Source organism: Tursiops truncatus, chromosome 7, assembly GCF_011762595.2.
Source record: "Tursiops truncatus isolate mTurTru1 chromosome 7, mTurTru1.mat.Y, whole genome shotgun sequence".
In the NCBI taxonomy this organism is placed as follows: domain Eukaryota; kingdom Metazoa; phylum Chordata; class Mammalia; order Artiodactyla; family Delphinidae; genus Tursiops; species Tursiops truncatus.
The window spans coordinates 30059313-30072407 of NC_047040.1; the positions used below are offsets into that span (position 1 = coordinate 30059313).

The 13095-nt window shown below is 50.0% G+C and overlaps 1 protein-coding gene across 9 annotated transcripts in view; it reads right to left on the bottom strand.

Annotated features, from left to right (window-relative positions):
• The window catches only part of NRP2 (neuropilin 2), a 115664-nt gene that overhangs the window by 40288 nt on the left and 62281 nt on the right, over nt 1-13095 (bottom strand). For 6 of the 9 annotated variants that reach the window (XM_019939069.3, XM_019939068.3, XM_019939071.3 and 3 more), the window contains exons 10-12: nt 11533-11677; nt 7683-7799; nt 4635-4775 (exon numbers count right to left, since the gene is read on the bottom strand). In XM_019939069.3, coding sequence (XP_019794628.1) covers nt 4635-4775; nt 7683-7799; nt 11533-11677 — 403 coding nt within the window. Of the gene's footprint in view, nt 1-3058; nt 3202-3251; nt 4556-4634; nt 4776-7682; nt 7800-11532; nt 11678-13095 lie in introns of those variants that run through there. The other 3 variants (XM_033859861.2, XM_033859862.2, XM_033859863.2) reach the window with 3 other exon arrangements.

Genomic DNA, 13095 nt, shown 5'->3' on the forward strand with positions numbered 1-13095 from the left:
GGTCAACAAATATATAAAAGAACGCACATTTAGGGTGACCACACACTTGAGGATTCTGAAGCTGACCTGGAACAGTACCCTTTATCCCTAGTCTTGTCTCTTTCCTGAAGATAACAACAACAACAAGAACAACAAAAAGAACAACAATAAAAATAGAACAATTATTACTATTATTGCTATTACTTAGTATTTACTCTTTTTTTTTTTTTTTGAGGTATACAGGCCTCTCACTGCTGTGGCCTCTCCCGTTGCGGAGCACAGGCTCTGGACGCGCAGGCTCAGCGGCCATGGCTCACAGGCCCAGCCGCTCCGCGGCATGTGGGATCTTCCCGGACCGGGGCACGAACCCATGCCCCCTGCATCGGCAGGTGGACTCTCAACCACTGCGCCACCAGGGAAGCCCCGTATTTACTCTTTTTGATTGAATGAAATAGTTCCTATACTGTCTAATAGGATGTTACTTTATGATGTTACTCACTGACGTACAATGACAGTGACAAAAAATGCCAGGCACTGAACACTCCCACCAAGGGATCATGGAGAAGGCACATCTCCCTAATTATTTTCTCTTGGTTTACACCAAACCAAGGAGCAACAGAGTCAGCAAGCACCCTGGAAGTTATTCTTCACGCCAAAAGGTGCTCCAGCTGTGCTGACCAAGACAGCATCCTGTGATGATGGACGTGTTCTCTATCTGCACCGTCCCACACAGAGTGGGTACTGAGCTCTCGAAATGTGGCTGATGTGATGGAGGAACTGAAGTTTTATCTGTATTTAATTTTAATTAAAATTAAAGTAGTCACGTGTGGCTAGCAGCTACCGTATTACACAGGGCAGGTCTAGACACACGGGCTCACCATAGCATCTCAAGGCATTTTTGCCTTGTTCCTTAAAGAGCTGAATCTGATCTTCCTCAAAATTCTGTTTCTGATCAATGCACTTACGAATATCTGTGGGAGATACAGCTGCTTCCACTAGGGGAGACAGTTTCTGTGTCATTGTAGTTACAGTGCAAAGGCAAAGTGCTTTCTCAGAGAACAAGGTACTAGCTCCTCTGCAACCACCAGGGGTCACTGAATTCGGAACAGGGTCCCCAGGGGCTGGTATGAACACACTCCAGGCTTCTAAGCCACAAGCAAAGAGCTAAAAAAAGAAATTCTGAATGTCTTGAAAGACTATCTTGAAAAACAAAAACAGTGGAATAAAACCAGTAGGTGTCTTGTCAGCCTTAAGCAACTATTACCACTAGCCAAAAGAACAGAACTAATTGCTTACTTAAAAGGAAAAGAAACAAAACAAAACAAAACATGAGAAAAGAACTAAATCAGAAAACATCTAAGGAATGTAAGTAGTTTCCACAGACACTTCTAATCAAGTAGTCTGTGTATGATATTTCAACATGGCTGTTGCCTGTTTTCCTCCCTTCTCCCTCTGCACTGGGTGAGGACACCTCCTTTCTTATGTAATTACTTTTGTTTACCTATCTAACAAGGAGATAAAACACATGGCACACTTTTCTTAAAGAGTGGAGTGGTCTCCTCTTTGTGGAGGGGCGAAGTGCGGGTGACACAGCACTTTCAGGCTTGACTTGGAAGGTCCCGGGACTCTGAACCCGTTAGCATTTGCCCTGCCCCTAACCAAGCACAGCTGTTTCCTTTCTCCCAACTGCTCTCCTCGGGGCTCCAATTTTTTTTTGAAGAAGAAAGGACCACCCTGAACAGAAAGGGCTCTCTATCTTCTCCTGCTTAGAGTCCAGTATCATGTTTTGTAAGGGGAAGGACAATGGGAAATACAGCAAATGATTTTTAAATCATCAGAGGATGGACAGAAGGACTCTGAAGACAACATTATGATTCTGTTTTCTGGAGGCAACATCCAAGGGCCACTTTTCCTAACTTCAGGGATTCCTTTGGAACAGGAAAGTAATTATTTTCTTTTTCGATTTCTTAAGGGAGAAACAACATTAGATCTAGCAGTTCCTTATGGCCCTAATTTTCTTTCTGTCCCCAGCCAGCCAGCTAAAGGTTGGACTTCTGCCCGCTCTACAAGATTGCTCTGAAGAGCCTTCCCAAACCGCAGGGTGTAATGAATCAAGTGGAACGCGGGCAGGACGAGGATTCCCAGCCAGTAGCCGGGGTCAACCCACGGGGCATCAGGTGAGGGTGAGGGCTGGGCGAAGAGGGGGCAGAGGGGAACCGCGTCAAATGGAGAGTAGCTTAAGCTCTCCCCGAAGTGTCACTTGCTAACTGGTGGCCTTGGAGTCTGGACAGGGCTGACCTCAGGCATTCTGAGAGAAAATCTGCTCAGAAGAGTGCAAGGGAGGAAGTGGAATAATTAGAAAGAACCTGAGGATGGATGATGAATAAGAGCCAGTAAATCTCCCCTTGCTGTATCACCTGCATCCCTTTATTCAACGTGCCTTTGCCAAGCTGCCCCCTTATACAAACACCTCACACACTCACACACGCATATAAACCACAGACACACTCAAACATAAATGTACAGACACACACATACACGTGCATATAAACCACAGACACACTCAAACATAAACATACAGACACACACACAGATTCATACATGCACACAAACTAAACGCATGCATATACATATTTACAAACACACAAGATCTACACATAAAAACAACATATGCACGTACACACAAAACCCACAAATACCTTGAGAAAGAAAGACATACATACAGCGCACAAATGCACACGCATAAACATCACACGTACACACAGCGCACAAATGCACACGCATAAACATCACACGTACACACACAGCGCACAAATGCACACGTATAAACATCACACGCACACACACAGCACACAAATGCACACGTATAAACATCACACGCACACACACAGCACACAAATGCACACACATAAACATCACACGTACACCACCCCACCCCCACGGCAAATTTTCTTTACGTTTGGATAAAAAGTGGAGGTTGGGAAAACAACCAATTAATTGGGCCAAGTCTCAAAGGAGAGGAAATGAAATGAAAAATCCAGGCTGGGTTATAAAAATAAGTATTTTTTTTCCAACGTGCAGGAGGCTCATTATATTAATTAAACATTATTGCAGTGAGCGAGGGGGGGAGGGTGATTAACGCTGGGATGAGGGTAAGTGTTCTCTCCTGTTGCCTGAGGCCGTGGTGATCTTCAGATATTAATCTCTCTGAGCACTCAAATCCTGAAGAGATAAACACTTGAAATATGAAAATGTTTTTCTCCGGAGCAGATGCTGTGACCCTCCGGGTAAGCAAGCGCAGGAGGCAGCCCGCGGAGAGCGTCCATCCCACTGCCGTCCCTGGAGACAGGGGACACGGCCAGTCCTTGGGGTGAGGGGCAGCAGAGCGGCTCTGGGGGACTCTGAAGAAGGGGAGGTCCCTCCCCCCTTTCATTCTCTAGGCAGGCAACATATGATCTACTAATTTCCAGAATTAAGCCCTTCCCTCTCAAACGCTTACAGGGGGCCCAAGATCCAGGAACACTGAAAGCTAACACGTGACATGCTAGAGCAACGTATGCTACGTACTGGCTTGTGAGAGCCGATTGTGGAGTTTTCTGGAAGTTTGCAAGCCTACTGTGAAATTCAAGCATTGTTAACAATTGAATTCTATAAAGTTGCAATGAAATAAAGTATATTAAAAAAGAAAGGAAATAAATTCTCAAAATGCAATACTTCCTAATTATTTTAATACATTTTACTGGTATGCATGATTCAGAAGTTATTTATATCTCTGTTATCTGTGTGAGGGAAAAAAACTATCTAAGGCTGTGCTGCTGTACTTCTCAACTCCACCTCCGATGATGTCATGTTGGTAGCTTGCATTCAACCACAGTGGGAGGATTTACACCACGGACAGTGGCGAACATTAATTACAAAGCAGATTTTTTTTTTTAAACCTGGAGAGCCGGTCGTGAAACATTTACCAGAACATCACTGTAAAAGCATGCCACAATGGAAAGAGTGGACAACTCCTGCTTAGAAGGGCTAAAGGCAGCCCCTCTCTACCAACAGTGCCAGGAGAGCCTCTGAAATCGGGCTCTCTGACACCAAGAGGGCGGCTTCACAATATTCCAACGACTGGCAGCAACACTCTTCAGGAGGCCAAGTGCCAGGCAGCTCTGCTAGACACCCATGGGTGTGGCAGCATTTCAGGCCCTCGACTTGGTTTTCAACAGAAGTGATGATACCCTCCAGAAAGTATCAGTCAGACTTGGGGCCAGGAGTTTCCCAATGAGCCATTTTAGGAACAGTGTCCGGCTTGGAGTCACAAGGGGCTCTGTGATGGTGGCATCGAGAGCTGGCTACGGCAACAAAGGGACATTGACTCATCCCCTCTCCTAGGACCTCCTAATTGCTCTTTCTTTCCTCTTCTTTGATCTTGGCCTCTCTCGCTCCCTCCCAGCTTCCAGGCTGCTCTGTGATCACAAGAGAGGGCCAGGAACCGCCAGCCAGCTATTCTGTCGGGTGACACTGTCAGTAAAGGCCGGTGGTTTGCAGGCAAAGAGCAGAGGATTGTTCTGTGAAGTTATGAAGCCTGTCAGGGAATGTGGAGCTGAAAAACATGGCGCAGGCTGGCCTTAACTCTCTCATCGCTTAACTCGAGGCTGGCTTACCTGGAAACGTCCGGTCGCTGGGGCCGGAGCTGCCGGTCCAGGTGCTTTGGAGCCACTTGGCACGGTCGTACATCCAACCACAGGGCTCCTCGGGGAAATCAAAGTTGCAGTTGAATCCTGAAGGGAGCTGCAAATCTTTGTCTAAAAGGGAAAACAAAACCCCCGAAACAAGGCAAATGAAATGGGTTCGGAGAACAGCCACCGTGGTGCTATTTAAACGGCTGGCAGGGCCTAAGGGGAGGGCAGAGAAAGAAGAGGCTCCCTTTGCTTATTCATTTAACTCATCTTGGCGATGGCTGGCTTTAGGGTCAGCCTTTGGTCTCATCCTTCCCAGGCATGAAAGCCAAGGCTGCCAGCGGTTCCCATAGTAAGCGATTATAAATGAGGCCACCAAACGGCTTCAGGCTCTAATCGGCCTCTTCTGTCCACTCTGGAGAGCAGACAAATGTGGAAACTGCTGTTCCCTAAAATGCCAGAGAAGAATGTCTCCCCATTGCCTCAGTGGAAGGCAGGATCCTGCCAACCTGGCTGTCAGCAGTGAGGGACAGCCCGTTGGCATCCGGAGAGGCTGAAATTCAACATGCGGGAGGTGCTGGCCAGGGAGGAGAAAGTGATCTTGGAAACAAGGGAGGCTTGTTTGCCCTTCACCTCCCTGTGCCAGGCCTCTTGTTTCAGAAGACCGGGTCAGTTCAGCATCGCCGGGGGAGGCACTGCCAGGCGGGCGATTTGGCATGTTAGGGCAAATTGAGGGCACCAGACCAGCCTGCCGCCCAGCTCAGCGCTGACCAGGAGGAAAAATAATTTTACATGGCTCCGAGTGCCTGAACGCCAGGATTCCAGGGACGGCAGAGAATGGAAATCTAAGAGACCACACAATGGCTCGCCCCCGTCTGCCCGGCTGTTCACCTCTAAGCGAACAGACCGAACCCAAAGTGTTTCTTTGGAGGTTCCACTCAGCTCTACAAATCCAGTCTGAGCTGGTGCCGAACACGTGATTAAGTCGGGGGTGGGGTGGAGGTGGGGAAAGAGAGGAAACGGGAACCCAGATTTGGACTCTTGTCCTCAGTAGCTGCGGAGACAGCGGAAAAGTGTTGGCTAACGCTGGTAGGAGGGAGGAAGTGGGGTCTTTGGCCTTTTCACTTCCCTTCTCAGGGTTCCCAGAGAGGAATTTCCGTGGGGAAGGCAGGTTAGGAAGTCTAAAGGGAACAGTCGACTGGTGGAAACACACTGCTCCCGCCCCGGGGGGCGAGGACGGATCACCTCTGAGGGGAAGGGCACTGCTGGCCGTGGCAGCAGGTTGCCACCGGGTCCTGCTTGTGTCTCCCCTTCCCAAGAAAGAATATTTAATACTTGCCCACCCTTGGCCAAAGTCAGCTTGAGCTGAGAAGAAACACATGGAATCTATTACAGAAGCATCAACCTGTGGCTTGGAAAAGTCAGCCCTTAGCCCTCCCCATCCCCTTTTCCCGACAACTTCTAAGTTTCTATTTTTCCGTTCAAAAATATGGAGTAATTCAATATACCATAATTCCTCTCTAATGTTTATACGCATACTGTATCTCAGGAACCCAATTCCACAAAGAGATCTTTGGCAAAAAAAAAAAAAAAAAAAAAAGCGAGAGGGGAGGAACCACCAAAGAAACCCCAAATGAAACAAACCACTATAGAAGGGAAAATTATATTAAACTTCTGAAAGTCCTTACATTTTCCTTTGGATTGCCATTTAGACAAAACCCCCTCCTTTTGCCCTGCACCGAGCAAACCCTGCTGATCCAACAGCACACAGTAAATGAGAGCGCCCCACTTTTGGCTCTCCAACTCTTTCCAACATGTCTTGGAAGATTCTCCAAGTCTCTTTCTCCTCTTCATAAAACAAAAACAAGTTCATTAAAATGTCAGAATTCTGTATTCAACTATCCCTGACCAAGAGTGTCCCCCGGCCCACGCAATGTACAAGAGCACATTCCTGAGAGCATATGCATTAAATTACCATTTTGCAGTCACACAACTTCAGCATTTACTTTTGGCTCCCCTCCCATTCTTCTTTGTAGCCATGTTGGGGAGACGTCCACTGCATCCTTGCAGTTTCTCATACTGTCAAGTGGCTAAGGGTGCGGACCCACAGATTTCACCATCTACCTACCGACTCGGCGCTACGTCTTTATGTCTCCATCACTTCCCAAGCCTCTTCACCAATCTTCCCTCATTTGGTTTAATGAACGTTTAATAACGATCGGTAATTTACTGTAAATTGAGGCTGTCAAGCATTAAATTCTAGCCCCAAATGCCAGGTGTTACAAACTTTGTAGTTTGTTAAGGAATGTCCTCATATTCTGCGACCTTAGCAGGAAGATTGAAAATGTGATGTCCTTTTGGGCTCTTCCAATTATTATTTTTCTCTAACTTGGATATGCTTAGAAGATAAAATGAAAACGCAGTCGATTTCCCATGTGAAGAGACTAATCGCAAATAGGTGGCCCTGAGTTTTGAGGAAGGGGTGAGGTGCCTTTTCATACTTCTGTCTTTGTCATGACCTGCGCTCGCCTCGTGGAGGAGGCGGTGCCCTATTTTATAATCCTAATTGTCAGGCTTTCTCAACCGGTGGTGGTAAAAGACACAGGGCAACGCAATTAAATCATGGTTAACTGCTGAGTTAACCTATCGCGCTCCACTGACCAAGTCACCCAGATGACGGCCGGATCTTCCCTTGACTGTGCCCCGGAGACAAGCTTAGCAGGAGGGGCGATCACAGTTGTGCATTCTAAAGATACGAAGTGAGGGCTAGGAAAGGAGACTACTCAAGGGAGCCATCCTCTTTGGATGGCCCCTTACCTCAGCTGATGTAGGGCTGTACTGGTTGTGCCAATATCTGAATGCTTCTAGATTGGTTGGAAATAGCCACTGCCCCAAGCCCCTAAGTACCACACTTCCCTGACCTCTGACCTAGGGGACCCCCAGGTCCCGGACCCAGCCATGGGCCAGCCTCCACTGCGACTGGTCGGCACCCATACCATCCTGGATGAAATACGGCTCTGGCCCCATCCTCACCATCCTCAAAGCTGCAGTTCTCCCCGCACTCCGTGGCCTCCTCGTCAATGGGGTACGGGGTGGTGGTCTCTTCGCCCTTCACGGTGGGTCCCAGTGTCTCAACCGTTGGCTTTGAGTCTGCAGAAAGGCAAAGGAAGGGGAGTGAAGACCACATGCAGCAGCCTGTGTCAAAACCCAGCAGGAGGATGCCAAATACTAAGTCTCCTCTCCAAGGGTGGGCCTTTCAAGAAGAAAGAAAAAAGGAAATCCAAGATGGACACACACACACCCATGACGTCACTTCTGTGTGCTGTGATGATGTCAGGACCATGGCCTGTGTTAAGGAGAACGGTCCCAAGCTGTAGAAATAGCCGTAATGGAGGCAAGAACACAAACCCACACTCTACTCCACAGCAGAGGCCCTGAGGCCGGCTCAAAAGGCCATGCGCACCAGGCAGTAATGAATGTGGGCGACACTGACCACAGGCAGGGCTCAACGTGCTCTGGGTGTTCTGTTTCAGACACAGATGTGGGTGACACACACACATAAGCAATGAAGGACACCCATCAAAAATGGTCTGAAAACAATCGGGGTTAATGCAGTGAGCTTCCGTCCTGTGGAAAACACCTGTCTGAGCACAGCCCCTTGGGTGACTGCTGTCGCGTCTCGGGCTCAGCCCTGTTTGTGTGTGGAACGGGCCCTGTTTGCGCGTGGCACGGGCCTTCTCTTTGCCTTCTCTGAGTCAGACGGAACCAAAGCTAACCCGACCTGGGGGCCCACCTATTACAAGATAACCAGAAGCACAACGGCTGAAGTCATGGCCAAGCCAGACAGCCTGGGAGGTGCGACCCCAGACATCGTCGTTCGCGTTTGCCCAAAACCGGATGGAAAAGAATATGGGCTCAAAGTGACTCAGACTCCATTCAGTGGAAATAATTTGGGGCTGTGCCTTTAGGTCAGGGTGTGGCAAATTCAAATGCTTCTAGGAGGCTAACTGCTACTGTAAGGGAGGATGGCCTGCTGGGGGCTGGGAGAGTAAAGGCTGGGACAGGAGATGGCAGAAGGGTCCTGCACACCTGGTTTAAAGGAGGCCACCACGTGACTGGTTCCAGCAGGTTGAGGATCCGAGGCGAGGTGGCCCAGTGTGGCCAGATCTTGCAAAAAGATCTTTTTTTTCCCCTCGCATGAAACAAACAAAGAAACAAAATCTCCAGGGAAAATCTCCAGCCCTGTCAATGTTGGCAACTTATTCAAAATACAAGTAGCAGGTGACCAAACGTGGCTGGGCAAATAACCTCAAAGCGTCCTAACTTGTAAGTTCATATTTGTTACTGTGCCACAGAATCTCAAACTCCGTTGTAAAGCAAACCGTGGTCAGCAAGGCAAGAAGTCATCATTTGAAATCCAAACAAATGAACAGGTGAAGCAGCCCTGTCAAATTATTTAGCTGCAGTAACTCAACCCAGCCCATTATTTTCCCTGTTATCCTTTTGGGGTAGGAATGAAGGGAACAAGGAGGAGTCACAGAAATGAATGGAAATTTGACAAGCAGAAAGCCACGTGGCCTGGGAGAGAGGTTCCTGGAAACGTTAGGTAGCGGAGTGGGTGAGCTGGGTGGCAGAGAGATAACGTTCAATCCAGGGGCACAGGGGGTGGGTGAGGCAATGAGAGGGCAGGCCGTGTGAATGAGTGAGGAAACGGTAGCCGGCCTCTGTGTCCACTGTGTTTGTACTGGACACTTAGAGCTAACTGCCCATCAAACTACGCTCCCTGGCAATTGAAAACAGATGTCAGAGACTTCAAAGGGAAGGAGGCTGGGCGGAGGGTATCGAGCCCCTACTCTGATCTTCCAAGGAACAGCCAGGAGGACTTTGAAATGAGAAACCTGTTGCTGACCATCACCGGTGTAATTTGGGCCAGCTTGGCAGGGGGCAATAGGAGGAAAAGGCCAATAGCAATTGTCCAGCCGGTCATAAAGCAGGGCCAGCCTGGGAAGAGGCGTGGCACAGAGGACCATGGACAGGGGGGAAGTATGAGTCAGTAGCTGGTCAGCCTCCGGCAAGTGGCTGCTCTCTCTGGGACTCAGTTTCCCTCTCTGTGAAGGAGGCATTGGCCTAGATCGGTGATTTTTTTTTCAAACTGTATGTCACCCTTGTCAACAGGTTGTAGATCAATTTCACGAGTCAGGACTAGCGTTTTAAAATAGGGGCTATAATATTTCAGAGTATACTCACGCGGCAAGGATGAGCACCGCTTTGGGAACCTTTTGTTTCAGTCACACTTACTTACTGTAACAAGTTTATTAGGTGCCAAGCAGCAGGCTAAGTATTTTATATCCATTATTTGACTGAATCCTCATGATAACCCTGGGGGGTGTAGATATGCTATGGTCACCCCCCCCTTCTTCAGCTAGGATAACCGAGATCGGCAGAGGCAGAACTTGAACTTGGCGATCTGTCCCCCGAGTCCAGGTGCTTCATGATACACTATATCCCATAAGCACACACGTGTGTGTGTGCTTGTGTGCACGCATGCTTGTAAGTCGAGTGGCTCGTGATATAAATTTATTTTAAATTGTGGATGGTGGTCAGAAACGTTTGAAAACCACTGGCCTAGAAGCCCTCGGGGCCCCTGCATCTCTAAGCCTCTGATTCTGGCCAGAAGAAGCCAGCTTGTGTCACTGTTGGAGGGCAGTTTTCAGCGCCTGCGAGAGGACAGGTGAGGAACACTCAGCGGGCTGCAGGGAACCTTGCCTCACTCCGTGATGGCGAGTAAAGTGTCTTCCCACTAAAATATGTTCACTGGGGCTGCCTTCCATTGAAAGGTGAGAAAGGCTAATTTGGGCCCGATTCCCAGCCTCCGTGCCTCAACGGGACACTTCCTCGGCGCCATCATAACGGCACACAGGCAGCACTTTTCTCCCCGGGAGCCGAAAGCACTTCTCCGACATGCTCTTACTAATCCTCCACGATCCCCTGCTGGGTGAGCTGCTGACAGGTACGGCACAGACAGGAAAATGGAGATACCTGGGGCCGGGGTCCTGCCTGCTGCCTCACCCCACCCCACCCCCAGCTCCGTTTGGCAGGCAGCGAGCGAGCTCCGGCTCCGGCTTGAGCTGGGATCTGTCCCAGCCCTGCCCCGGGGAGGAGGGCGGGGCCTGGAGGGGAGGCGGACCCGACTCGGAAGGGTGGATGGGGTGCTTCCCGGGAAACCTGGAGGGTGGCCATGATCAGCGGGCCTCATCTTCGTCCAGGAGACTCGGAGGTGCTCCCAGGGCCTGCGACGCAGGGTGGAGCCCAGCGAGCCTCCTGCGGCACACGGGGAAGAAGTCGGGCTCTCGGCAGCTCCCCTGCAACAGGGTCCCTCCTGAGCAAATAAATGCCTTTTACAGATGTGGCTTCGAAATGAAAATGAAGTCTCTTAGCCACAGACATCTGGAGGCCAGATTCAGACATAAACCGATTACTTTATTATCATGAGCATTTTTTTTTCTTCCCTAAATCAACAGCCACAGCCCTCTGGCCTGAAGAGTCAGGGTCTAATTGAATTTGGGTGGGCAGTGTGTGGTTATGATTTGTTTTTGAGAGACTGGGGTTGGAGGACTGAAATGATCCTTTAAAAATGACAAAGCACATCCCTTGAGGAGCTGTCCTGAGTCCAGAGGCCGCAGTGCCGGTGGTTTGAGGCAGAACAAAGTGCAGCCCAGGGCAGGCAGGAGGCAGCAGGGTTTTGAACTGATGGGGCTTCACCCCAGGGATGGCTGCCCCTCTGCCCCATCCCTGTCGTGGTCTGACCTCCTCCCAGGCCATCCCAGGAAGCCGGGGTCATGAGACCATGTGAGTGAGACCCACAGTGGAAAGAGGGCCTTACCTGTCCAGTCACAGCCCAGCACCTCCAGCCGCATCCCAATGCCCGCAGGGGACCACCTCTCAGGGTACACCCGCACGTACTGCGCCAGGACAGGGTCAAACCTCCGGATGTCAGGGGTGTCGTAGTGCATGTTCCCTTCAAACAGCTGCAGGGGAGACAGGCTGCTCAGCCCTTCTTAGGTGGGAGCCCTCCTCACTCCTCCCTTCTGCTCCTTCCTCCCCCCTTCCCACCTCACCCCTCACATCCAACCGGAAGGCAGCTTCAAGTTAATTCATGGTCACTGCCCGTTTTGGTCCGTGGGAGCCCCATTCTCAGACCAAGGTTTTTATTCATTTGGGAGAAACACGGCAGATGGGGAGCAGATGAAAGTGGCAATTGCTGGGTTCTGTTCTCTATCCTTGGAGTGAAACTGAGGACTCAGAATTCGGCTCTGCGTGAGTCTTAAGCTGGATTTGGCTGGAGAGGAGTGAAGGGCATTTAGGCTGTCTTGCCTGTTCTGAAGTTCTCGGTTTACTAGAAAAAGAAGTTCTTTCCCAGATGCTTAAAAGTCTAGATTTAGAAAGTCCCAGCTTGAAAGTCTAGGTTTAGAAAATGCCAGGTCACTGAGAGGCTGAAGGGAGAGTGACCATCCCTTTTCTAGGCTAATGACAATTTCCACTGGTCACACCCTGATAATCTAAGACTGTGTTCCCCCAACCTTTGTTTTAGTGGAAGAAATTCTGTCAAAAGAAACCTCACCTAAAGCCACACCTCATAAAATGGATGACAGTGGGGCTGCCCTGGCTGAAGCCGGGTGGGGGACCCAACCCAGAGCGTACCTGTGAACCAGTGACTTAGGGGACTGTTGGTGTGCAGGTGTGCCAGGGGCTGTAGCTGATTAGCATCTAGGAATGAGGCAGAGCCAACTCATTTTGCAGGATGCCCACAATTCCAAAAGGGGGGCACTGTCACGGGGAGGGCAGGCTCTGAGCCTGGCTAAGATCATCTCCTTTCCAAGGCCCCCAGAATAGTCAAGAAGAGCCAGGGTGGGGCTTCCCTGGTGGCACAGTGGTTGAGAGTCCGCCTGCCGACGCAGGGGACACGGGTTCGTGGAAGATCCCATGGTCCAGGGGGATCCCACATGCCGCGGATCAGCTGGGCCTGTGAGCCATGGCCGCTGAGCCTGCGCGTCCGGAGCCTGTGCTTTGCGACGGGAGAGGCCACAACAGGGAGAGGCCCGCGTACCGAAAAAAAAAAAAAAAAAAAAAAAAGCCAGGGTCAGCTGTCCCTGGGGGAGCCAGTGGTCCGACTTCTGCTCCATCCACTGAAGGTTCCAGTTACCAAGCACTGAGCCTTTCCAAGCCGCTGGAATTATGAGCTGGGAGTTTACATCAGCACTGCAAAACCTCCAACCCAGACCTTGCCTCTGCATTAAGAGTGGAAAACATTTGCTAAACAGAGACATGTGATACCCCTTCCTTATTAGGGGCCCTGCTCTTCTGAGGAAAATGAGGGGTAACTTAGCAATGAGGATCGGAACACCTGGCTGACTGGGCGATTAACCTGGAGAGGGACAGGGCTGTG